Genomic DNA, 25,164 nt, shown 5'->3' with positions numbered 1-25,164 from the left:
GATTTAGACAGAGGCCGGCTGACTTGAGATGGGAAACATTTGGACCACCTTGTTGTGTTGGGGAGGGTTGTCTTCCCGCGGACACACTGACCTCACATCCCGGAAGGTTGGCATTCGAAGCAGGTTGACTCCGCGGTATTGAAAGTGGTACCAAGTTTGCCAGAACTAACCTAATGCAATGAGAGTGTTGTAGGCAAATTATCAAGAAAACGAAAATGTTACTATTCACTCACGCAGTGTCAAACCCTAACAAAAGGAACTTGGTATGGAAGCTGCGCTATCCTATTGAGTACTATAGGTATATGTATATTTTAACCACTTAAGACCCGGACCTTTAGGCAGGTAAAGGACCTGGCCATTTTTTGCAATTCGGCGCTGGGTCGCTTTAACTGACAATTGCTCGGTCGTGCGACATGGCTCCCAAACAAAATTGGGGTCTCTTTTTTCACACAAATAGAGCTTTCTTTTGGTGGTATTTGATCACCTCTGCGGTTTTTAGTTTTTGCGCTATAAACAAAAATAGAGCGTCAATTTTGAAAAAAATTCAATATTTTTTACTTTTTGCTATAATAAATACCCCCCACTGGGGGCGTCGGCGGTAAAGCGCCGCTATTTTTAGCGGCGCTTTACCATTATTTTTTTGCTGCGCTATTTGCACGCTAGTGGGGCACTTTTAACCCCCGCTAGTGGCCGAAAAAGGGTTAAAACCACCTGCAAAGTGCCGGCAGTTCGGCGGCGCTGCCCATTGATTTCAATGGGCAGGGGCACTTTAGGAGCGGTTTATACAGCGCCTCAAAGATGTGGCTAGCAGGACTTTTTTTAGTGTCCTGCCAGCGCACCACTTCAGTGAAGCCCTCAGGGCTTTCACACCGGAGTCAAAGGATCTGCTCTTTCAGGGCGCTTTGCAGGCACTATTTTTAGCGCTATAGTGCCTGCAAAGCGCTTCAGTGTGAAAGGGGTCACATTCAAATTAAAATCAAGATAATTACTATAACTTACAAAGCCATTCACAGCCTGTCCCCCAGCTACATCCCTAAACTGGTCACAAAATACCAACCAAATCATTCTCTTCGCTCCTCCCAAGACCGCCTGCTCCCTTGTCACCTGCTCCAATGCTCGCCTCCAGGACTTCACCAGAGCCTCTCCCATCCTCTGGAATGCTCTACCCCAAACTGTCCGACTTTCTCCTACTTTGTCCACTTTCAGACGATCCCTGAAAACTCCTCTTTCCAGAGAAGCCTATCTGGCCCCCACCTAACAACTGTACATTTATTTTTCTCCATCAGCTCATCCCCTCCACAGTTTTTTACCTCTTGTGTCTTTTTACTCCTTATTTTAAGATTGTAAGCTCTGAGGAACAGGCTCTCTGATTCCTACTGTATTAACGTGTATTGTATTTGTACTGTCTGCCCTAAAGTTGTAAAGCGCTGCGTAAACTGTTGGCGCTATATAAATCCTGTATAATTAAATAGTCACTTATTTCATGTACAAGCACTTTTTATGCACTAGATGGCACTTTTATGTATACTTTGCACACATTGGGCCAGATTCACAAAGAGATACGACGGTGTATCTCCTGATACGCCGTCGTATCTCTGACTTAAACTGGTCGTATCTATGCGCCTGATTCATAGAATCAGATACGCATAGATATGGCTAAGATCCGACAGTGTTACACTGTGTTACACTGTCGGATCTTATTTTCAATTTGAAAATGGCGCCGGGGGCGTTCCCGCTGATTTACATATTATTCAACGTAAATCAGCGAGATACGCGAATTCACGAACGTACGCGGACCCGACGCAGTGTTCTTACGACGTTTCCGTAGCGGCTTTCCCGGCGTATACTTACCCCTGCTTCTATGAGGCGCAGCCAATGTTAAGTATAGCCGTCGTTCCCACGTCGATTTTAAATTTTTTAACGTCGTTTGCGTAAGTCGTTCTCGAATACGGATGGACGTCATTTAGGTAAGCGTCGAAACCACTGACGTCCTAGCGACGTCAGTGGGAGCAATGCACGCTGGGAAATTCCGCGGACGGCGCATGCTCATTTAAATCGGCGCGGGAACGCGCCTGATTTAAATAGTACACTCCCCCTAGCCGCGGAATTTGAATTCCGCTGGGGGATTTACGATCCGCCGCCGCAAGTTTGGAGGTAAGTGGTTTGTGAATTACCCACTTGCCTCTCAAACTTGCGGGAGCGGATCTTAAATCGGGTAGATCGAGCGGATCTAAAGATCCGCTGATCTACGTGAATCTGGCCCATTGGATCTAATTTTGCACCTATTGCAATTTGTACCGGTAAATGCACTATTAGCACTTTAAAATATACAGATGCCTATGGTACACGCAATAGGGTAGCGCAGCTTCCGTACCAAGTTCCTATCAAGATAATGAATTGGTAATTGTTGACTTGTTACTCTTGCCTGATACAGAGGCCCCTCCTGGCCTTCATTCTGTTCATTGGGGCCAGATAAGCTGTGTGTTGCTGATATACTACACTGAGACAGAGGTTTTTAACCCTCTCTGATCATATGTCTAGACTTCTGCACTTATATTTGGTATCGGTGCTGAGTGCTCTGCCTGGCATATAGTCAGTGCCAGATTTATAAGGGGGCAAAAGGGGCAGCAGCCCTGACCCCCACCCGGACAGAAGGGGCCCCCTTCTATACAAAATATAAAACAATAGATAAATATCTAAAATAATACAAAATAAATACCGGTAATACAAATACAGTAAAACCCTGGATTGCGAGCATGATTTGTTCCGGGAACATGCTTGTAATCCAAAGCACTTGTATATCAAAGCAAATTTCCCCATAAGAAATAATAGAAACTCAGATGATTTTTTCCAAAAACCATTTTGTTCATAGGTCTTTCAGTTTATAGTCCATATAAAAAGATGATAGAAATGTGATCGGTTGTGTAACCATAAAATGTCCATCCACAAATGGAAGCCTCCCCAAGGGGATTAGAATCAAAATCCAGCAGGAGCTCCAGAGTATAAAAGAGAAGAGAGGCGCCTCTAAGTGTAGCAATATGGTTACATTTAACCCCTTCCCGACCGCCGCATGTACATATACGTCGGCAGAATGGCACGTACAGGCACATTGGCGTACCTGTACGTCCCTGCCTAGACGTGGGTCGGGGGTCCGATCGGGACCCCCCCCCCCCCCCCGCGACTTGCGGCGGTCGGGTCCCCTCGGGGAGCGATCCGGGACGACGGCGCGGCTATTTGTTTATAGTCGCGATCGCTCCCCTTAGCTGAAGAACGGGGAGAGCCGTGTGTAAACACGGCTTCCCCGTGCTTCACTATGGCGCTGCATCGATCGAGTGATCCCTTATGTAGGGAGACTCGATCGATGACGTCAGTCCTACAGCCACACCCCCCTACAGTTGTAAACACACACTAAGTGAACACTAACTCCTACAGCGCCCCCCTGTGGTTAACTCCCAAACTGCAACTGTCATTTTCACAATAAAGAATGCAATTTAAATGAATTTTTTGCTGTGAAAATGACAATGGTCCCAAAAATGTGTCAAAATTGTCCGAAGTGTCCGCCATAATGTCGCAGTCACGAAAAAAAATCGCTGATCGCCGCCATTAGTAGTAAAAAAAAAAAAAAATTAATAAAAATGCAATAAAACTATCCCCTATTTTGTAAACGTTATAAATTTTGCGCAAACCAATCGATAAACGCTTATTGCGATTTTTTTTTTTTACCAAAAAAAGGTAGAAGAATACGTATCGCCCTAAACTGAGGAAAAAAATGTTTTTATATATGTTTTTGGGGGATATTTATTATAGCAAAAAGTAAAAAATATTGCATTTTTTTCAAAATTGTTGCTCTATTTTTGTTTATAGCGCAAAAAATAAAAACCGCAGAGGTGATCAAATACCACCAAAAGAAAGCTCTATTTGTGGGGAAAAAAGGACGCCAATTTTGTTTGGGAGCCACGTCGCACGACCGCGCAATTGTCTGTTAAAGCGATGCAGTCCCGAACTGTAAAAGCACCTTGGGTCTTTAGGCAGCAATATGGTCCGGGGCTTAAGTGGTTAATGAAGGTGCAACATTTAGCAACACGCATGGTTGAAGATTAAAAGAGGCACATCTAAGTATGCAGGCATCCGGAGTAAAGCTATCCACATAGACCGTCCTCCTCACCGCCGGCTCTCACCGCTGTCTGTCTGCAATCATGACCGGGAAGACTACCCTGCAGTAGAGCAATCTGAAAGCGAGGCTTGAACCGCTCGTGGAGAGCAGCGTGAAAGGGATGGCGGTGCGGAGGATGGTCTATGTGGACAGCTTTACCCCGGATGCCTGCATATTTAGTAGGGGTGCAACAGACCAAAAAACTCACGGTTCGGAACGATCGGATCAGCAAAAAAAAAAAGGGGGAGGACGGAACACTGGGCAGTCGGAAGGCAGAGGAGCTCACCTAGGCCGCTGCTGAGTGGAGCAAGATGGCCGCCACTCCAGTAGGTAGGCTGGCCGACGCCGCGGCCTTTCCCAAGGCAGGTGCAGGCTGCGGATGTCCTGCGGGAGCGCTCTTAGGCACTCCGGAGGCTGATCCAGGAGGGGAGCGAACTCCAGGCAATCGGGAAGGCCAGGAAAGCTTGTTGCGGCTGTCACCGGGTGGGCCAAGATGGCCACCGCTCCGGGAGCTAGGCCGATGCATGACCGGGAGGCCGCACGTCAGCGGCCACAGGTGGCGTTCTAGTAGGCTGACAGGCACAAAGGAAGCGGAGGAGACCCTGCGGAACCCCGGATGAAGTGGATGGCAAGAATCTGCCAGGATGCTGACAGGATGGTAGGAAAAGGAGTAACAGCAGCGGAGCTCACACTACCTGCGGATCACGTGTGCTCCGATCCGAAGATGTTGATCTGTACGAATCACGGATCAATGACGATCCGTTGCACCACTAATACTTGGATGTGCCTGTTTTAACCACTTCCATACCGGGCACTTATACACCTTCCCGCCCAGACCAATTTTTAGCTTTCAGCGCTGTTGCACTTTGAATGACAATTGCGCGGTCATGCTACACTGTACCTAAACAAAATTTTTATCATTTTGTTCCCACAAATAGAGCTTTCTTTTGTTGGTATTTGATCACCTCTGGGATATTTTTCTGCAAAAAAATAAATAAAAAAATGACCGAAAATTTAGAAAAAGTTTTTTTGTTATAAAACATTGTAAATAAGTACGTTTTCTCCTTCACTGATGGGCACTGATGGTACTGCACTGATGGGCACCGATGAGGTGGCACTGATGTGGTGGCATTGATGGGCACGGGTGGGCACTGATGGGCGGCACGGGTGGGCACTGATAGGCGGCACGGGTGGGCACTGATAGGCGGCACTGATGGGCATAGATGGGCACTATTGTATGTGTTGTACTAATGGATGCCAAACAATGCCTGCCAATCAGTGATGCCCATTGTGGGCACTGATTGGCATCCATTGCGGCACTGATTGGCATCCATTTTTTGTGTCCTCATCCCTGGTGGTCTAGGGTAGTATACCTTTATTTTTGTTAATCCCTGGTGGTCCAGTGGGCATCCCTGGTGGTCCAGTGGGCATCCTCGGGGGGGCTGTGCTGATAGTCGGTCAGCACAAACCCCCCCCCCCCCCCGTCACAGGAGCAGCCGATCGGCTCTCCTCTACTCGCGTCTGACAGACGCGAGTGAGGAAAAGCCGATTACCGCCTTTTCCTGTTTACATCGTGATCAGCCGTGATTGGACACGGCTGATGACGTGGTAAAGAGTCTTTGTGAGAGACTCTTTACCTAGATCGGTGTTGCGGGGTGTCAGACTGACACCCTGCAACAACGATCGCCGCGATGCGCGCCCCCGGGGGCGCGCAGCGGCTCAGAATCCGGAGGACGTCATATGACGTCCAGTCAGGATTCTACAACCACTTTGCCGACGTCAATTTGTCATTGGCGGGCTGCAAGTGGTTAATCATCAACCATGTAAATTGCTAAATGTTGTACCTTCTTTAAATGTAACCATATTGCTACACTTCGATGCGCCTCTTCTCTTTTATACTCAGATGTGACATGACGTTACTTGTATATTAAGACATCGCTTGTATAGCAAGTCCAAAATGTATTAAAACATTTTGCTTGTCTTGCAAAACGCTCTCAAACCAAGGTTTTACTGTATAGAAATTAGTTTTACCAGACAAGCTACATTTTTAAATACATTTTGACTTGATATACAAGCGATATCTTGATATACAAGTACCGTCATGTCACAACTGAGTATAAAGGAGATGAGTGCCCCTAAGTGTAGCAATATGGTTACATTTAATGAAGGTACAACATTTAGCAACTTATTGCTACACTTAGAAGCTCCTCTCTTCTCTTTTATACTCTGGAGCTCCTGCTGGATTTTGCTTCTAATCCCCTTGTGGAGGTTTCCATTTGTGGAGGGACATTTTATGGTTACACAACCAATCACATTGCTATAATCTTTGTATATGGACTATAAACTGAAGGATTTATGAATAAATGGTTGTGGAACGAATCTGTTGAGTTTCCTTTATTTCTTATGGGGAAATTTGCTTTGATATACAAGTGCTTTGGATTACAAGCAGGTTTCTGGAACAAATTACGCTTGTAATCCAAGATTTTACTGTATATTATATTAAATATTAGTACCCGTCCAGGGGTGGACTGACAACTCATGGGACCCCCGGGCAATAGGCGATTATGGGGTCCCAAGGCAATAGGATATTATGGGGCCCCCAGGCAATAGATTATGGGGCCACACACACACACACACACACACACACACACACAAAATACACACACACACAGAATATACACACACACACAGAATATACACACACACACAGAATACACACACACGCACAGAATACACACACACGCACACAGAATACACGCACACAGAATATACACACACGCACACAGAATATACACACACGCACACAGAATATACACACGCACACAGAATATACACACGCACACAGAATACACACACGCACACAGAATACACACACGCACACAGAATACACGCACACAGAATACACGCACACAGAATGCACACACGCACACAGAATGCACACACGCACACAGAATGCACACACGCACACAGAATGCACACACGCACACAGAATGCACACACGCACACAGAATGCACACACGCACACAGAATGCACACACGCACACAGAATGCACACACGCACACAGAATACACACACGCACACAGAATACACACACGCACACAGAATACACACACGCACACAGAATACACATACACACAGAATACACATACACACAGAATACACATACACACAGAATACACATACACACAGAATACACATACACACAGAATACACATACACACTGACAAGGTACTGGAGAGGCGGGCAGCTATAATCTTGAGATTTTTAGACCAAACGGATGTCGGTAAGGGACATTTCAGGGACAGATGTAAAAAAAAAAAAACACATTTTTACATACTGTCCCTGGTTTTACTGAGGGTGGCAACCCTGATAGGGCCCCCTTGTGGCATGGAGCCCTCGGGGAGTGCCCAAATGGTCAGTCTGCCCCTGTACCCGTCCTCATTTGGTACTGATTGCACTGTCTTGCATAAAGATAAATCCTAGTGCCTCTCCTCATTTGGTATTGAAGCTGAAATCCCAAAATGAAAAATCTACTAGGAAATGACTTCCATGTCGGTGCTAGAACTCGGACATGTCCTCCGTCTATATAAACTATTGTTTCCCTTTAACAGTCTTTAATTTTATTAAATTTTTTTGTGCAATAGATTTTTTTTTTCTTTACTGCGAAACCCAAATCCACTGGTTTACGGTGTGAACCAAGGCCACATAAAAAAAAAAAAGCCCTCAGCCGAAGCGAAGCGCAGGCTTGATGTTCAGATTCAAAGGCTCCTGCAAGCCCATTTCATCTTCCGCACTGCCGATCTCCCAGCTTGTAAATCCTGGTTGGTTGGGGGGGGAGGGGGGATGAAAATGACTGCAGCCTGATGGGAATTAAGTTTCTGAAGTTCAAAGCCAGCACTACATCAGAGCAGCTGTCAGTCAAGTTGAGCATGGTGGAGGCTACCGGGGAGTGGGGCATCTCGGAGGGAAGCGGATCAAAGTGGGCGTCACGGTGCTGTTTTCTCCCCTGGGAGGCACTTTTTCGATCAGTTCTTCATTAAACTGAATCCAGAAGGCACTTTTCTCTCTCTCTCTCCCCCCCTCCACCATTTCTTCTCCCTCCCGTCATTTTTTCCCCCTCCTTGTTCTAAATGCAACTTCCCTTGAAAATGATTTTCAGGCTGCTTTTTGATCTCTTGAAAGTCGGTGAAGAAACCAATTACAGTTCTATATATGTGTTTTCTTGCCCTTCCCGGGCAGATAGGCTGTATTATATTTTTTTTTTATTTTTTTTGCACGGTTCTTTGTCGTCAGTGTCATTTAGCTCGCCAAGGAAAATTTGTTTCCCTCCTCTCCACCGTTATTTTTAACTCTTAGGGGAAGCGCCATGCTGTTTTCTGCCGTCTTTGAAGCTTCCGAGATGTTCTTGTTTTTGAGCTGCCGTGTGTTTTATACGGTGTGTACTTTCGACTGTCTGAAGCTGTTCGTTCTTTGTTGCCTTTTCTCCTAATTGACGGCGTTGCGCTGCGGCGTTTTGTACTACATGTTTGCTCCCCCTGTGCATTTTAAGCCCTGCTGGGACCATCCATGTCTAAAAGAAACTGCGTTACTTTTTGTACGCTTTGGCGAAGCTGCTCGGGTTTTTTACTTGTATTGTAGTAGACTAGTGCAGGTCCATGTGTTCCCTCTTCTTGGATGTGCACAATTATGAACATGAAAGCATAGAGATCTTTTCACAGGCCTTTCACCCATACTTTATACATTGGTCAGTTTTGGCTTCATTCTTTTGCTGGTGTAAAGCTAACCTTTAGACCCCTTTTACACTGGGGCGTTTTTTTTTTTTTTTTTTTATTCTTTATTTATAACCGAGAGGCCGGCCCACAGGGGCTACAACAAATGGTAATGCATTACATTCACAACAATACAACTGATAACATCACAAGACAGGGGCTCCACTGGCGCAAAGCACAGCCAGGGCAAGAAACGGGGGCTCCCAGGCGACATGCCTACGGGGAGATATTGCCTTGTCAAGTCTGCTATAGACCCAACCCCGTCCCCTACCCGGTACAAAGCGCCCGGGAGGCCACGTAAATTTGCGCCCCTTCGCCCTGCGGGCCCAGCCCCTCATCTCATTTTCCTGTATATCGTAAGAAGGGTAAAAAGAGACAAGACAGTAAAGTAGGAAGAAAAAGGAAGTACTAGGTGGTGCTGAGTGGGCACCCAAAGGGAGGGGGGGGGAGACCAGGTGGGGCGTGTATGCCCGAACACGGGCACACAAGGACCGCCGGGGGTTGTTCCCTGGAGGCTTTGTCCCTCATCGGAATATTTAAAAATGTTCCATAGTTGCCACGTCTTGGAGTAAGCCTCCTGCCTTTGTTGGCTTGAGAGGATCAAATCCTCCATTCTGCTAACCTCATCCACCCTTGGAAGCCACTGTGCGACAGACGGGGGGTGGGGAGACTTCCAGTTAAGGGGGGGCTCTGGCTATGTCCAGGAGGTGTCTCGCCACCGACTTTTTGTAAACACGGGCCGTCGTATCTGTGGCATGCAGGAGGAAGAAGGCTGGGTCATCTGGTACCATGCGGTCCGAAAATTTCTGAGTCACGCGGCGAACCTCTCCCCAGAAACTCCGCAGACAAGGGCAGGACCAAAATACACTGGGGCGTTTTTTAGGCGCATTAGCGTTAAAAAAAAAAAAAAAAAAAGTGCCTGAAAGAAGCTGCATCTGCAATCCCAATGTGAAAGCCTGAGTGCTTTCACACTAAAGCGCCTGAAAAACGCCTTTGTGAAAGTGGTCTTGGCGTTATAAAAAAGCGCCTGAAAGAAGCCTCATCTGCGATCCTAATGTGAAAGCCAGAGTGCTTTCACACTGAGGCGCTGCGCTGGCAGGGCGTCAATAAAAAATCCTGCAAGCAGCTTCTTTGCAGCGCTTTAGGAGCGTTGAATACATGGCTCCTAAAGCCCCCTTCCCATTGAGGGAGCTTTTTTTAACGCCAAAGCGCCTGAAAAATGCCCCAGTGTGAAAGTGGTCTTAATGGCGCTTTACCAGCGTTTTTGGGCACTGGCAGTGTGAAAGGGCTCTGAAAGCACTCGGGCTTTCACATTGGGATTGCAGATGAGGTTTCTTTTAGGTGCTTTACAGACGCTTTTGTTTAACACCAAAGCGCCTGAAAAATGTCCAAAAAACGCCCCAGTGTGAAAGGGGCCTTATAAAGCTGCCTTCTCTTTCGAAAAAGGGTCATCGGTTTGATTTCATGGTGTTGGAAGTGGTTGAGAGCTGAGCCCTTCTCAAACTAAAAGGTATCTGATCCCGTCCGCTAAAAACAGACGGTGATACGTTCGCCATCCGTCGTTCAGATTATATGACCGTCAGACCATCCGATTGCCCCATAGAGAACAGCAGGCTGTGTCCATGTCTGCTTTACATAGCTGAGCAGACACGGACTTGTCATCCCCTGATCAGCGGAGAGATCCCTTCACTGAGCAATCTGTTCCACTTGACGGAGTCTGCCCCGTCTGAAAGGGACCTTACACAATTTTCACCAGCTCCTATAGCTTAGAGGCCAGATCCATCTCCATTTGGGAAAGAGAGTGGGGGAAAAGTTAGATTTTTTGTCAGGTTTTTATTACCTTCTGGGACACCATTGCTGTGTTGTGTTGGTGAAAGTGTATGGAAATATCAGTGGGGACACAGATTATATTAAAATTCAGTGGCGGCCGCCCCCCCTAATCCATGCGCCCGGCCCCTAATCTGCATGCAGGGCACTGGACGCATGGATTCCAATGGAGTTTTATCTTTTTAAGCACATGATTAGAGTCTGGGGCTTTAATTGGCTTCAAAAGGGGTGGGCTCGGGGGCGCAGAGCACTGCGCCCTGAGACCACCCAGTCATGTGACATTAGCAAATTAATATTCGCTAATGTCTTCCTACTTCTCCTCCCGTCCATCAGTAAGCGGGTCCTGATACTCGATTGGCCAAGGAATCTTAGAACTCCCGGCCATTTGGGTCTCTGCACCCGCTTCTTGTTTGGCCGGGAGGAGAAGCAACGGCCCCAGCTCTTCCCTCAGCAAGCTGCAGCAGGTATAGGGGCAGAGGGGCAGCAACAGCCTCTACAGCTTCCAGGATCCAGCACCACCTCGTCATCTTCCTCCTATGGTATGGCCATGGATCGTAGGGGGGGGGGGGGGGGACATGGAAGTGCGAATAAGGGGGCCGGGTTTGTTTGCCGCTCCCGCAAAAAAATATTGAGCACCAGCCGCCACTGTTAAAAACCTAAGAGGTTCTGACCTTTCTCCACACTAGCATGAAAACCCTTCTGAGTGGGGACCACATAGGGGTAACCTCAGCCACTACTCCCTTGCCCCTCGTTCTACTTTCTCCACACTACCTAAAACTGAAAAAAAAAAAAAAAAGAATGCAAGGTGTTCTGTGAATGAACAAGGGGAGAGGAGGGTCAGATGAAAGACGGGATCTCTCCTCCAATCATAGACTGCCTTGTATTCTGTAAATAGAAAACGGGAGTTTTTTTAATGGATAAGGGTCTTCTACTGTTGTAGACGCTGCTTTGTTCCCACAGGCCAGGAAATCATTGCTGTTTGTAGTATGCGGCTTCACTGAAGAGATGATTTGTGAAGTAATCTGCAAGACAAAATAATACTCTTCATTAGAGCATAGGCGCTAAACCTGTGACCTTCCAGCTGTTGCGGGACTACAAATCCCACAAGGCATTGGAAGGCTGGCAGTAACAAGTATGACTCCCAAAGGCAGAGGCATGATGGGACTTGTAGTTCCGCAACAGCTGTAGTGCCACAGGTTAAGCACCCATGCATTAGAGCAGGGGTAGGCAACCTGGGGCCCTCCAGCTGTTGTAGAACTACAGTCCCATCATGCCTCTGGGAGTAATTGTAACTGCCAGCCTTGCAATGCCTCATGGGAAATGTAGTTCCACAACAGCTGGAAACGGACAGGCGGTCCATTTCCATCCGATTGCCCCCTCAGAACAGGCTGGAGTCCATGTCTGCTTTGCATATCTGAGCAGACACGGACTTGTCATCCCCTGATCAGCAGAGATCAGCGGAGAGATCCCCCACTGAGCAATCGGTTCCACTTGACGGAGTAAAGTTTTAGGGGATACAGCACTGTCTAATCCAGGGATCCTCAAACTACGGCTCTCCAGCTGTTGCGGAACTACACATCCCATGAGGCATTGTAAAACTCTGACATTCACAGACATGACTAGGCATGATGGTAATTGTAGTTCCTGAACAACTGGAGGGCCGTAGTTTGAAGACCCCTGGATTAGACAGTGCTGTATCCCCTAAAACTTTATTTTTATTTGGAGCTCAGCTCAAACTCTTGTTCTTCTTCTTTTTTTTTTTTTTTTTTTTTTTAATGCCAAATCAGATCTAGAGGGAAATGGGTATTAAATAATTTTTCTGTCTTTTGTCTGTTACAGCTTCGATGGAAATTTCAACACCAACGTCTCCAGAACTATCAGCTGCGACAGACTGTCCACGACGGTGAACAGCCGAGCGTTTAATCCTGGGAGGGACCTAAACTCCGGTTCGTATCATTATTGCTTATGTTGCAAGTGAGCAAGTTATGTATTCTGTGCATGTTTTAGAGCAGGATCTCCAAACTTTTCAAACAATGGGCCACTTTATTGTCTTTCAGACTTTAGGAGAGCCAGATTGTGGCCAGCAGGGGCAGAAAATGTCACGGGCCTGGCATGAGCGAGAATAAATATGGCCTCAGGGTTGGTGGTCAATAAGAGGAGTATTCCCCTTTTTAGTAGGAGGAATAGTATCCCATCATTGGTATCGAGGAAGATATAGTGCCCCATTGTTGGTGTCAGTGGAAGGACAAGTGCCTCATATCAGTGGAAGGAATTGTGACCCAAGGGCCAGATAAAGGCAAGCAAAGGGCCACATCTGGCCCTTGGGTCACAGTTTAGAGACCTTTGTTTTAGAGGAAAGAACTTGTATGTTGGCTCTCTAATTAAAGCGGACCTTCAGTCATTTTTTCATCTTTCCATCTAATAAATCTTCTGCCCTTTTTGTTGTTTTAACTTTTTTTTCTGCCAGTGATTACCTTATACCAGGCCTCAAAATTTCAGGTCCTGAGCTACTAGCCAGGCCTTAAGAGTTACTCGCCACCTGTTGCCCCACCCAAACCCCACCTTGCCCCGTCCCTTAAACACGCCCTTATAAATGATCTCCTGAAATAACACTGTTAAATGTTTTATTCAGTATTAAGTTACAAAAATACATAACAAACAGAATCTCCTGTTTACCCGGCGGCATCTGTAAAAGGAAGTCTTGTCTCCTGGGCTGCCATTGGTTGACTCCTCTGTCTATCACAGGAGGCGGGACATTAAAGAGTCTGCTGTGTAAACAGGAGATTCTCCTGTATGTAATCTGTTGGTGCTCGTCCCGCCCCCCCCTCCCCTCCGAGGCTGCAGATGGGCATCGATCAGGCTGCATTCATGGCAATAGAGGCTGCATTCATGGCAATAGAGGCTGCATTCATGGCAATAGAGGCTGCATTCATGGCAATAGAGGCTGCATTCATGGCAATGGCGAGGCTGCATTCATGACAATGGCGAGGCTACAGATGGGCACTGATTGGGCTGCATTAATGGGCAATGGCCCTCATTTTGCTTCACAGTTCTTTATTTACATTTTTATTTCTTGAAACTTAACTCCTAAATAACACACCCAAGCTCATTTCTTCACCACACACAGCCACAAAGGCAAGATAATTCTTGTTGGGCAGTGTATTAGTGCTTGGGCAAACACACTTTTTTAATGGTTCAAAGAATGTCAGCAAAATGGTCGGCCCTCACGCATGTTCACTTCATCAAATCTGGCCCTCTTTGAAAAAAGTTAGGACACCCCTGCTCAAGACGTAAAGGGTGCCCTCTTGTCTGTGATGACCTTTAAAGTGAATAACTCAACACCAAGATCACTATATGGGACCCCTTATCTATTTATACAGGGTGACCTTGCCCCCCCTTAATCTCCTTCTCAAGAGGGAATCAGTTCCTCTAATCTTTCCTCATAGCTGAGCTCCTCCATGCCTCTTATCAGTTTGGTTGCCCTTCTCTTGAGGTCAGGGCTTTGTGAGTTCCTCCACACCAGACTCCTCAAACCTTGTCTTTATGAAGCTGGCTTTGTGCAAAGTCATACTGGGACAAAAAAGGGTCTTCCACAAGGTTTTAAGAGCCCAATTGTCTGAAATGTCTTTATATGTTGTAGCATTAAAGGGGTTGTAAAGGTACAATTTTTACAACATTATGGCGGACACATCGGACACTTTTTTGACACATTTTTGGGACCATTGTTATTTTCACAGCGAAAAGTGCTATAAAAATGCACTGTTTACTTTAAAAATGACAATTGCAGTGACGGGGTTAACCACTAGGGGACGCTGTAGGGGGTTAAGTGTGACCTCATGTGTTTCTAACTGTAGGGGGGCCATGCTGGACGTGTGATGTCAGTGATCGACGTTCCCTTTATCAGGGAACAGACGATCGCTGACATTGCCACAGAGAAGAACTGGGAAAGTGTGTTTACACACACTTCTCCCCGTTCTTCAGCTCCTGTGACCCGATCGCGGGACACCCGCGGCGATCGGGTCCCGCAGCTTTGGACTGGGTCGTGAGCGCGCCGGTGGCTGGGCTCTTAAAGGGGACATATATATACATCCATGTGCCCAGCCGTTCCATTCTGCCGATGTATATCGTGTTGCGGCGGTCCTTAAGTGGACCTCTGCACGTGCATGTGCCCAGCCATGCCATTCTGCCGCCTTATATCGTCGTGCAGCGGTCCTTAAGTGGTTAAAAGTCAGCAGCTGCAGTATTTTGTAGCTGCTGGCTTTTAAAAAAAAAATTAATTTCAGGTGAACCCCCCGCTTTAATATACACTTATTATTATTATTATTATTATTATTATTATTATTATTATTATATATTTTTTTTTTAAACAGAGGTAGCAGAATACATTTTGGCCTAAATTTATGAAGAAATTCAATTTTTATTGGATATATTTTATATCAAAGTAGAAGAAGAAAAAAAACTTCAACATTTTTAAAGTTTTTTTTTTTTATTGGGTTTATATAGCAAACAATAAAACACACAGAGGAGACCAAATACCACCAAAAGAAAGCTTTATTTTTGTTAGATATATATATAAAAATATATCTATATATATATATATATCTATATAATCTATCTCTCTCTATATATATATATATATATATATATATACATCTATATATATATATACATCTATATATTATATATACATCTATATATAATCTCTCTCTCTCTCTCTCTCTCTCTCTCTCTCTCTCTCTCTCTCTCTCTCTCTCTCTCTCTCTCTCTCTCTCTCTCTCTCTCTCTCTCTCTCTCTCTCTCTCTCTCTCTCTCTCTCTCTCTCTCTCTCTCTCTCTCTCTCTCTCTCTCTCTCTCTCTCTCTCTCTCTCTCTCTCTCTCTCTCTCTCTCTCTCTCTCTCGTATGTATATATATTTCATTTGGGTACAGCTGAGAAATTGCCAGTTAATGTAATTCAGTGCTGAATAGTAAAAAAAATGGCCGGGTCATGAAAGGGGTAAAACCTTCCGGAGCTGAAGTGGTTAATATTCCTTTCATGCTCTGTGTAGCTCTTCACCTTTGGAAAAAAAAAAAAGCATAAATAATTTGGGAATTCCACCAAAACTTTTTTTTATGCATTCAAAAAAAATCCTTGCAGTGTTCTGAAAAGAATTGTGTCTCAATGAACCTCGCCTGTACACCATCTTGGATTACGTTCATCTACTATAGGCCATTACACGGCGACTGTTTACGGAGTCTAGAGGCTGCGCTCCAGGCACTTAGGGACTGTTTATAATTTAACCACGGGTTCCAAAGTTCATGTCTTCAATCCGTCTTTTAGGCAGCTAGAAAGTGGACTCATCTCGGGTGTAAACACTTCACTTCTATAAATAAAGTGACTGATGATGTTTATGGAGGGCCTTTAATAAAGAGAAGGTGGATTAGTAATGTGTATCTCTGCCGGGGTCATATTCGGCTCAGTGGGAGATGATGGAGGAGTCGAGGAGCGCATGGAAATTAATACTTTTTTATAAACATTGCAAGCTGCCCCAGAGGCCCGGCTCAAGTTTTTTTTCTTTTGTCTAGAACAGCCCACTGTTTTTTTTATTTTTTTTGGTAATAGAGTAGAACTCCAGCCAAGTTTTTTTTTAATTGAGTAGGGAAAGATTTGTTGCTGTCTGTCACCAACGGGGAGAATTTCACCTTCGCAATTTGGTTGGCAGTCTTATCACTAAAACTGTAAGTACAGTCGGTAGCGATGGTATTGTGCCCTACATCGTGTCTGGGTCATTTCTCTTTGTCAGCTGGAGAAACTGCAGTATGGTGGTCACTTCACGTGAGCCCATAGCAACCACTAAAACATCCTCTTTGTGATTTGACCATTGTATACTGAAAAAAAATAAAAAAAATTAAAAAATAAAACTGAAGGGAGAAAATGGATTAGAGAAGTTATAGTCGACTTTCTTGATTATGGAGTGGCCTCAGTGCGGCCCCCAACATCACCAAAGGGGCCAACAAAAAACTCAGTGACTATTCGGTGTCCAAGACAGCAAACATACAACAGGATATAGTCAAAGGCTATCTGCATGATATAAGAGATGGTCAGAGACTGCGGGCGCGATGCAAGGAATGGTCAGAGACTGTGGGCGCAATGCAAGGGATGGTCAGAGACTGCGGGGGCGATGCAAGAGATGGCCAGAGACTGCGGGGGCGATGCAAGAGATGGCCAGAGACTGCGGGGGCGATGCAAGAGATGGCCAGAGACTGCGGGGGCGATGCAAGAGATGGCCAGAGACTGCGGGGGCGATGCAAGAGATGGCCAGAGACTGCGGGGGCGATGCAAGAGATGGCCAGAGACTGCGGGGGCGATGCAAGAGATGGCCAGAGACTGCGGGGGCGATGCAAGAGATGGCCAGAGACTGCGGGGGCGATGCAAGAGATGGCCAGAGACTGCGGGGGCGATGCAAGAGATGGCCAGAGACTGCGGGGGCGATGCAAGAGATGGCCAGAGACTGCGGGGGCGATGCAAGAGATGGCCAGAGACTGCGGGGGCGATGCGAGAGATGGCCAGAGACTGCGGGGGCGATGCGAGAGATGGCCAGAGACTGCGGGGGCGATGCAAGAGATGGCCAGAGACTGCGGGGGCGATGCAAGGGATGGTCAGAGACTGCGGGGGCGATGCAAGGGATGGTCAGAGACTGCGAGCGCGATGCAAGGGATGGTCAGAGACTGCGAGCGCGATGCAAGGGATGGTCAGAGACTGCGAGCGCGATGCAAGGGATGGTCAGAGACTGCGAGCGCGATGCAAGGGATGGTCAGAGACTGCGAGCGCGATGCAAGGGATGGTCAGAGACTGCGGGCGCGATGCAAGGGATGTTCAGAGACTGCGGGCGCGATGCAAGGGATGTTCAGAGACTGCGGGCGCGATGCAAGGGATGTTCAGAGACTGCGGGGGCGATGCAAGGGATGGCCAGAGACTGCGGGGGCGATGCAAGGGATGGCCAGAGACTGCGGGGGCGATGCAAGAGATGGCCAGAGACTGCGGGGGCGATGCAAGAGATGGCCAGAGACTGCGGGGGCGATGCAAGAGATGGCCAGAGACTGCAGAGATATTACTGCTATAACAGGCAAACACAGATTGGCATCTGTAGTGGCTCCGAGGTCCGCCCAGAAAATGACAAGGGGTCAAAGTTGGGCACCAGGGGACTAGAGTGTTAATTTGCACAGGCATTACATAATGGTGTCACGGAGTTGGCATCTTGAAATTGGAAGTAAATGGTGATCCTGGGTGAAGGCTGAACAAAGATGCCTCCATTCTTCTGGAGAGAAAAGCCAGATGAAGGCTTTGTCAGAGGAAGTACTGTGATTTCTGAAAGGGGTAATAAAATACCTGGAGGTGTCACACCGGCACTGTGCCTGCGTTGCAAGAGTTAATAACACGTTTTGTCTAGAGGAATCGCTGGCAGAATGGCAACAAGATGTGCGAGTCGCTAGCAGTGTGACAAAACGCATGAAAATCAGGGGGCAAAACACGCAACGCCAAACTCTTCTGGCTCAGAGCCAACATTTGGTACATGGGCTTCGGTGGAGTGGAGGAAGGTTCATTCAAAATGAATGGTGCCACTCCAAAAAAAATGCGACCCGGCAGCATCGCTCAGGTGAGAACAAGGGCCTAAACGCAGAACGGAACTCGCCATCGCCTCATTACCTCACCAATGGTGACATCTTCACCCAGCCTCTTCTAATCTTTGGCAATATTGATTGGCCGGTCCGGAATGATGTCAATCCTGCGCATTCACAAGGAAGTTAATTTCTTGCGGCGTTGGGGTGTGCCGGGAATGTGCACAGAGCTGTTATTTTATTGGCTGAATGCAGTTTATTGTGATTCCAGCATGACGGCCGTCTTGCCCACATTTTTTTTTTATTGTTTGTCACATCCAGTGCCATATTGTAATTCCAGGCATGGCATTTATAAAGCGTTGCCATAAACCACATTTACACCTCCTATTTGTCATGACTTATTTTGTGTGTTGTATTCTCCTTTCATCTCCTTTTTACCTACAGAGAAGATGAGATTACAGCTAAATCCTGCTAATAGATTCTGTTCCCTGCTCAGGCTGCCGCCTTTGTTTAGTAAATCTGCTAATTTCAGGCTTGAACAATACAGGCTGTGGCTATAACCCCGGCTGTGGCGTTTCCCTGCGTGCGTTCCCAGACGTGGGATAGCGTGCTGGTATTGGCTACGCAGGCTTATTTTACAGATTTATTATTTGTTAATGCTGAGCTCCAAGCAAGCTGCTTAAAGCGCTATGAAACCCAGGACCCTGCATTCGCTATATCTGCTCTCCCACAGTACACAGAACATGGAAATGCAATCGTTTTAGTAAATATAAACTGCTAAATACCTTTTCTCATCAGCAGTATATAGCAGTCGGGAGCTGCGGTGGCTCAACGCAATTGGCACTGCGCTGACAAGCCATTCACCTCTGCAGCTAGGGGTTCGGATCCCGGTCTCGGCTACATGTGAATTGAGTTTGGTGGTCTCAGCCCGGCTCCCAGTGGGTGTGCTATGCGAGGTAAGCCTGCGCTTAGTACGCCCACCCCCCTCTCACAAAAAAACACCACACTTACACGCACTCGAAATTGGGTTAACATGCACGCACTTTGACCATGCGGTCTCTAAAAAGAGAGGCGAAGGACTAACGGGGCTGGTTGAGCGGGCAAATCCTCTCACTCCCTTATAGGGAGTCCCTCTGCCCCGTTGGGCTTCAAAGCAGAGCAGGTAGGGCGGGCTGTGTGGGAGGACCCCCCCACACACCCGCCATTGCCACCCGGGGCATGGAGAAAGGTGGCAGATTGCCTCTGGGGGAGGCCTGCCTACTCCCAACTCCTGCAGTCCGGCTCCTCTCTCGAGTACACGCACAAAATACACTTTAAAGAAAAGAGGAAAAAAAAGCAGTATATAGCAGTCTTGTGATCTCTATCAGTGTCTGGTGAGGAGTTTTCATTCTACTCTGACTGAGGCTGCAGGACCCCTGACTCTGTCTGGACAGTACTGATTGGCCCCCGATCACATGCACTCAAAAAAACAGCAAACATATCCACTGTGCAGCTCGTTTTGCACAGAGTGGTCCCAAACACCAACTTAAACACCAACTTCTGGGGTCTCTCCCCCCCCCCCCCCTCATACATTCTGCGTCCATAGACAGCAAATGTATGACTCGGCCCCGGCGGCGGGCGTCGTCGTATTAGATTGGCGGGAGCAAGTCACCTTGCCACCTGCTAATGTCATTTAGCACCCAGCACTTTACTTGTAATTTAATTTTGATCAAATTGCATCACCTCTTGGACTGAGTCGCAGTTGCACCATTTACACTTTGTAACAATTGAACAACCATTCATACTATGTGATTTTACTCGCATTATACAGTCACCCATTTGTATTTATTTGCACTCTATTCTTCCATCATTGTTGTATATCAGTTATGTCCAGTCATTCATTTTGATTGGAGCATAACACCATCCTGCGATTTCCTCTGCGACTGCATATATTATCTTCACGTTGTGATTTTATTTATGCACCTGAGTCACCTTATCTGCACTGTTTGCACATTCATTCAGTTCACCTTTTGGATGCACCTTATCTTGGCATTAATGGCGATTTTATCTTTGTCTATTTGCACATTAATTTATCAATTATACTATTTTGGTTATTTATACATTTTACCAATTACATCATTCTATGCTATTGGAGCACAACACCATCTCTTGAGATTTTTTTTTTTTCATGTCTCACTGTGGGTAGTGGTTGGCTCATACGGGTAGTTGCCGCACCTTTACCCTCTGCACACATAGTTTCCACTGTAGCACAGGAATAACTACTTTACCCATGCTTTCATGTTGTTTAACCACTATCTCCTGATACGCCGTCGTATCTCTGAGTCCGGCCGTCCTAACTATGCGCCTGATTCATAGAATCATTTACACATAGATTTCCCTAAGATCCGACCGGCGTAAGTGTCTTATCTTACCGTCGTATCTTAGGCTGCATATTTACGCTGGCCGCTAGGTGGCGCTTCCGTATAGTTGCGCAAAAAATATGCTAATTAGGTATTTACGCCGATTCAGAAACGTACGTCCGGCCGGTGCATTTTTTTACGTCGTCTACGTTAGGCTTTTTCCGGCGTAAAGTTACCCCTGCTATATGAGGCTTGGCTAATGTTAAGTATGGACGTCGTTCCCGCGACGAGTTTTGAAGATTTTACGTTGTTTGCGTAAGTCGTTCGCGAACATTTACGTTCACGTCGAAAACTAATACGTCTTTGCAGCGTACTTTGGAGCAATGCACACTGGGATATTCCACGGACGGCGCATGCGCCGTTCGTGAAATACGTCAAATACGTGGGGTCACAGAGAATTTGAATAAAACACACCCACATCAAACACATTTGAATTAGGCGGGCTTACGCCGGACGACATGCGTTACGCCTCCGTAACTAAGGGCACAAGTTCTTTCTGAATACGGAACTTGGGCCCAAATTTACGGCGGCGTAACGTATCTGAGATACGTTACGCCGGCACATAGATAGACCATTCTATCTGAATCTAGCCCCTTGAGTTGATGCCATGTGATTGGCTGATTAGATATTTGTGTAGGTGTACCTAATAAAGTGTCCGGTAAAGTTTATATCTGATAGGTCCAATTTAAATATTGCTTGCCGGAGTTCTTCTCTCTTCCCTCTCCTGGGGGACGGTTTCCCATTTCTCCCCATGCTGGAGATATGATGGAGAGGTGTGCATGTGAAGTCTTGTATCCCAGGATCTCTGTGAATGTCATTGAGACTCTAATGCATTCTCTTGTGTTTATCTAGCGTGTGATTTGTTGAAGGAGATGCCCCGAGATACTTGATGCCGAGTGAATCTCTCCTCAGTTCTGCTGATAACTTGTCTTAATGCTTTTCATTGACAGCTGGAGACAGCCGAGGTGTTTCCCACTAATGGCTCTGTGTGATGGATCGCAGTTCCCTGTCTCCACTTCAGTAAACAGATCTCCTTTCCATGACGTCATATCGCAATCAGACCCATGTTCATGTATGCATGTCGTGTTCATCATTATTATTTTACAGGTTTTCTATATTCAGAGAATTGAAGGCTAGCATCTAGGCAGATTTATAGAACACCAATGAATACGGCTCTGTAATCAATAAAACATTATTAACCCCTTTCTGCCAACCCGGTATCCTTTTAACTGGGGTATTATGCCTGTGGGCAGTAAGGTCTACCTAATCGTGTGACCACTGTGATTGGCCGTCACTGGTCACATGATTGGATAACCTGCCCTGAACAGTCTTTGGCAGCTTGGTCTCTGTGCTGTGACCACGCTGTCGGAACCCTCTGTCACCCATAGACGCATACGCTATATTGTCAAAAGTCAAAGAGAAAGATGCCACTCAGGTGTGGAAATCTTCAAAATAATTGCTTCTCCCAGAGCCACGGGTGCAGGCAATGCATATGAGTAGGGTTGTCCCGATACCACTTTTTTAAGACAAGTACCGATACTTTTTTTCAAGTACTCGCCGATACCGAATACCGATACTTTTTTTTAATCTCATGTGACAGCAGCACATGTTTCAGTATTTTTTTTTTTTTTTATCTTTAACAATTTGTTTTTAATTTTTTTTAAATTTTATTTTTTTTACAATTTTTTTTTAATTTATTTTTTTCAGCCCTGTTGGGGGGGTTTGATGAGATATCAGGGGTCTTAACAGACCTCTGACATCTCCCCTTTGAGACAGAGAAAGGGACTGGGGACACATGTTCCCCAGTCCCTTTCTCGGCAGCATCAACTGCGCTGAAAATGAATGGAGTGAAGACAGCCGCTTCTCTTCATTCATAAACTGAAACATTGTAGTCACAGTTTCACAATCGTGTGAATGTGAACTCTGTAGTCAGTGATCACTGACTCTGTCCATTCGGAGCGGTAAGGAGCCGGATTTACCGGCTCCTACCCCGCTCTCCATCCTGACAGTGCCAGGGGGTGGAGGAGGAGCGCGGAGGGGGTGAGAAACACTGAGGGGGACACGGAGTGATACACGGAGGGACAGAGAAACACGGGGGGGGACACGGAGGGAGAGAGAAACACGGCGGGGGACACGGAGGGAGAGAGAAACACGGGGGGGGACACGGAGGGAGAGAGAAACACGGCGGGGGACACGGAGGGAGAGAGAAACACGGCGGGGGACACGGAGGGAGAGAGAAACACGGCGGGGGACACGGAGGGAGAGAGAAACACGGCGGGGGACACGGAGGGAGAGAGAAACACGGCGGGGGACACGGAGGGAGAGAGAAACACGGCGGGGGACACGGAGGGAGAGAGAAACACGGCGGGGGACACGGAGGGAGAGAGAAACACGGCGGGGGACACGGAGGGAGAGAGAAACACGGCGGGGGACACGGAGGGAGAGAGAAACACGGCGGGGGACACGGAGGGAGAGAGAAACACGGCGGGGGACACGGAGGGAGAGAGAAACACGGCGGGGGACACTGAGGGATTCACGGAGGGAGAGAGAAACACGGCGGGATTCACGGAGGGAGAGAGAAACACGGCGGGGGACACGGATGGAGAGAGAAACACGGCGGGGGACACGGATGGAGAGAGAAACACGGCGGGGGACACGGAGGGAGAGAGAAACACGGCGGGGGACACGGAGGGAGAGAGAAACACGGCGGGGGACACGGAGGGAGAGAGAAACACGGCGGGGGACACGGAGGGAGAGAGAAACACGGCGGGGGACACGGAGGGAGAGAGAAACACGGCGGGGGACACTGAGGGATTCACGGAGGGAGAGAGAAACACGGCGGGGGACACGGATGGAGAGAGAAACACGGCGGGGGACACGGATGGAGAGAGAAACACGGCGGGGGACACGGATGGAGAGAGAAACACGGCGGGGGACACGGATGGAGAGAGAAACACGGCGGGGGACACGGATGGAGAGAGAAACACGGCGGGGGACACGGAGGGATTCACGGAGGGAGAGAGAAACACGGCGGGGGAAACACGGAGGGATTCACGGAGGGAGAGAGAAACACGGCGGGGGACACGGATGGAGAGAGAAACACGGCGGGGGACACGGAGGGATTCACGGAGGGAGAGAGAAACACGGCGGGGGACATGGAGGGAGACTGCAGCAAAACGGAAAGTCAGCGGTGATCGTGTGTGGGGGAGTTGCAAGCACCGATCACCGCTGTTTTTAAAGCAGCTGAAAGCTGGGGGGGGGGGGGGGAGAAGCAGAGAAATTACTTTTAAATCTATACAGCGGTGATCGGTGCTTGTAACTTCCCCACGCACTGATCACCGCTGACAGTACAAGTATCGGGTGAAGCATCGGGAGCATTTGCCCGAGTAAAAGTACTCGGGCAAATGCTTGGTATCGGGACAACTCTACATATGAGATTGCAAAACAAAAGAACGGATTCTTCTATGCGAACGATACAACGTACGATAATATGCCTCGAACGCGTGATCAGAAGTCCGTAGGGTTCAATATTGAGTTGTCCCCACCCTTTGCAGCTTCAACTCTTCTGGGAAGGCCGTCCACAAGGTTTAGGAGTGTCTATGTGAATGTTTGACCCATTCTTCCAGAAGAGCATTTGTGAGGTCAGGCACTGATGTTGGACAAGAAGGCCTGGCTCACAGTCTCCACTCTAATTCATCCCAAAGTGTTCGATCAGGTTGAGCGGTGGAGGCCAGTCAAGTTTCTCCACCCCAAACTCGCTCATCCATGTCTTTATGGGCCTTTCTTTGTGCACTGGTGCTCAGTCATGTTGGAACAGGAAGGGGCCGCTCGTGAAAGCGCAGTGGGTGCCCGGCCGTGAAGCTGAAAGCTGTCACTGCCGGGTGCCCACACTAGGAATGAAGACGCCGGCCGGCGAGGGGGGGCGAGGAGCGGAGCCCCGGCCGGCGCGTCGCTGGAGCCGTGGAGCAGGTAAGTGTCTGTTTATTAAAAGCCAGCAGCTACACTTTTTGTAGCTGCTGACTTTTAATAAACTTAAAAAATGGCTGGAAAACCCCTTTAAGAGTTCCCTTCACTGGAATAAAGTGGCCATGCCCAACCCCTGAAAAACAAACCCCCACACCATAATCCCCCCTCCACCAAATGATTTGGACCAGTGCACAAAGCAAGGTCCATAAAGACATGGATCAGCGAGTTTGGGGTGGAGGAACGTGACTGGCCTGCACAGAGTCCTGACCTCAACCTTATAGAACACCTTTCGAGGTCATCCATGTCTTTATGGACCTTGCTAAGAAACTCACAGTGGGTGGAGATGCCAGAATAAGCCATTTCAGTACAGAAGAGGAGCCGGTACAAGTGAACGGAAGTCTCCAAGTGGCTACAGCCGGCCGGATGTAATGGGAAGGAGTGAGTTGGGCTCA

At 47.5% G+C, this 25,164-nt stretch overlaps 1 protein-coding gene across 1 annotated transcript in view; it reads left to right on the top strand.

Moving 5' to 3' along the window:
• Positions 1-25,164, top strand: part of CACHD1 (cache domain containing 1) — a 194,454-nt gene that overhangs the window by 86,701 nt on the left and 82,589 nt on the right. Inside the window, exon 4 of the mRNA XM_040360771.1 lies at positions 12,590-12,696. Coding sequence (XP_040216705.1) covers positions 12,590-12,696 — 107 coding nt within the window. The remainder of the gene's footprint in view (positions 1-12,589; positions 12,697-25,164) is intronic.

This window comes from Rana temporaria, chromosome 7 (assembly GCF_905171775.1).
Source record: "Rana temporaria chromosome 7, aRanTem1.1, whole genome shotgun sequence".
In the NCBI taxonomy this organism is placed as follows: Eukaryota; Metazoa; Chordata; class Amphibia; order Anura; family Ranidae; genus Rana; species Rana temporaria.
The sequence above is the reverse complement of the archived record's forward strand: the minus strand, read 5'-3'. Positions and strand labels throughout refer to the sequence as shown.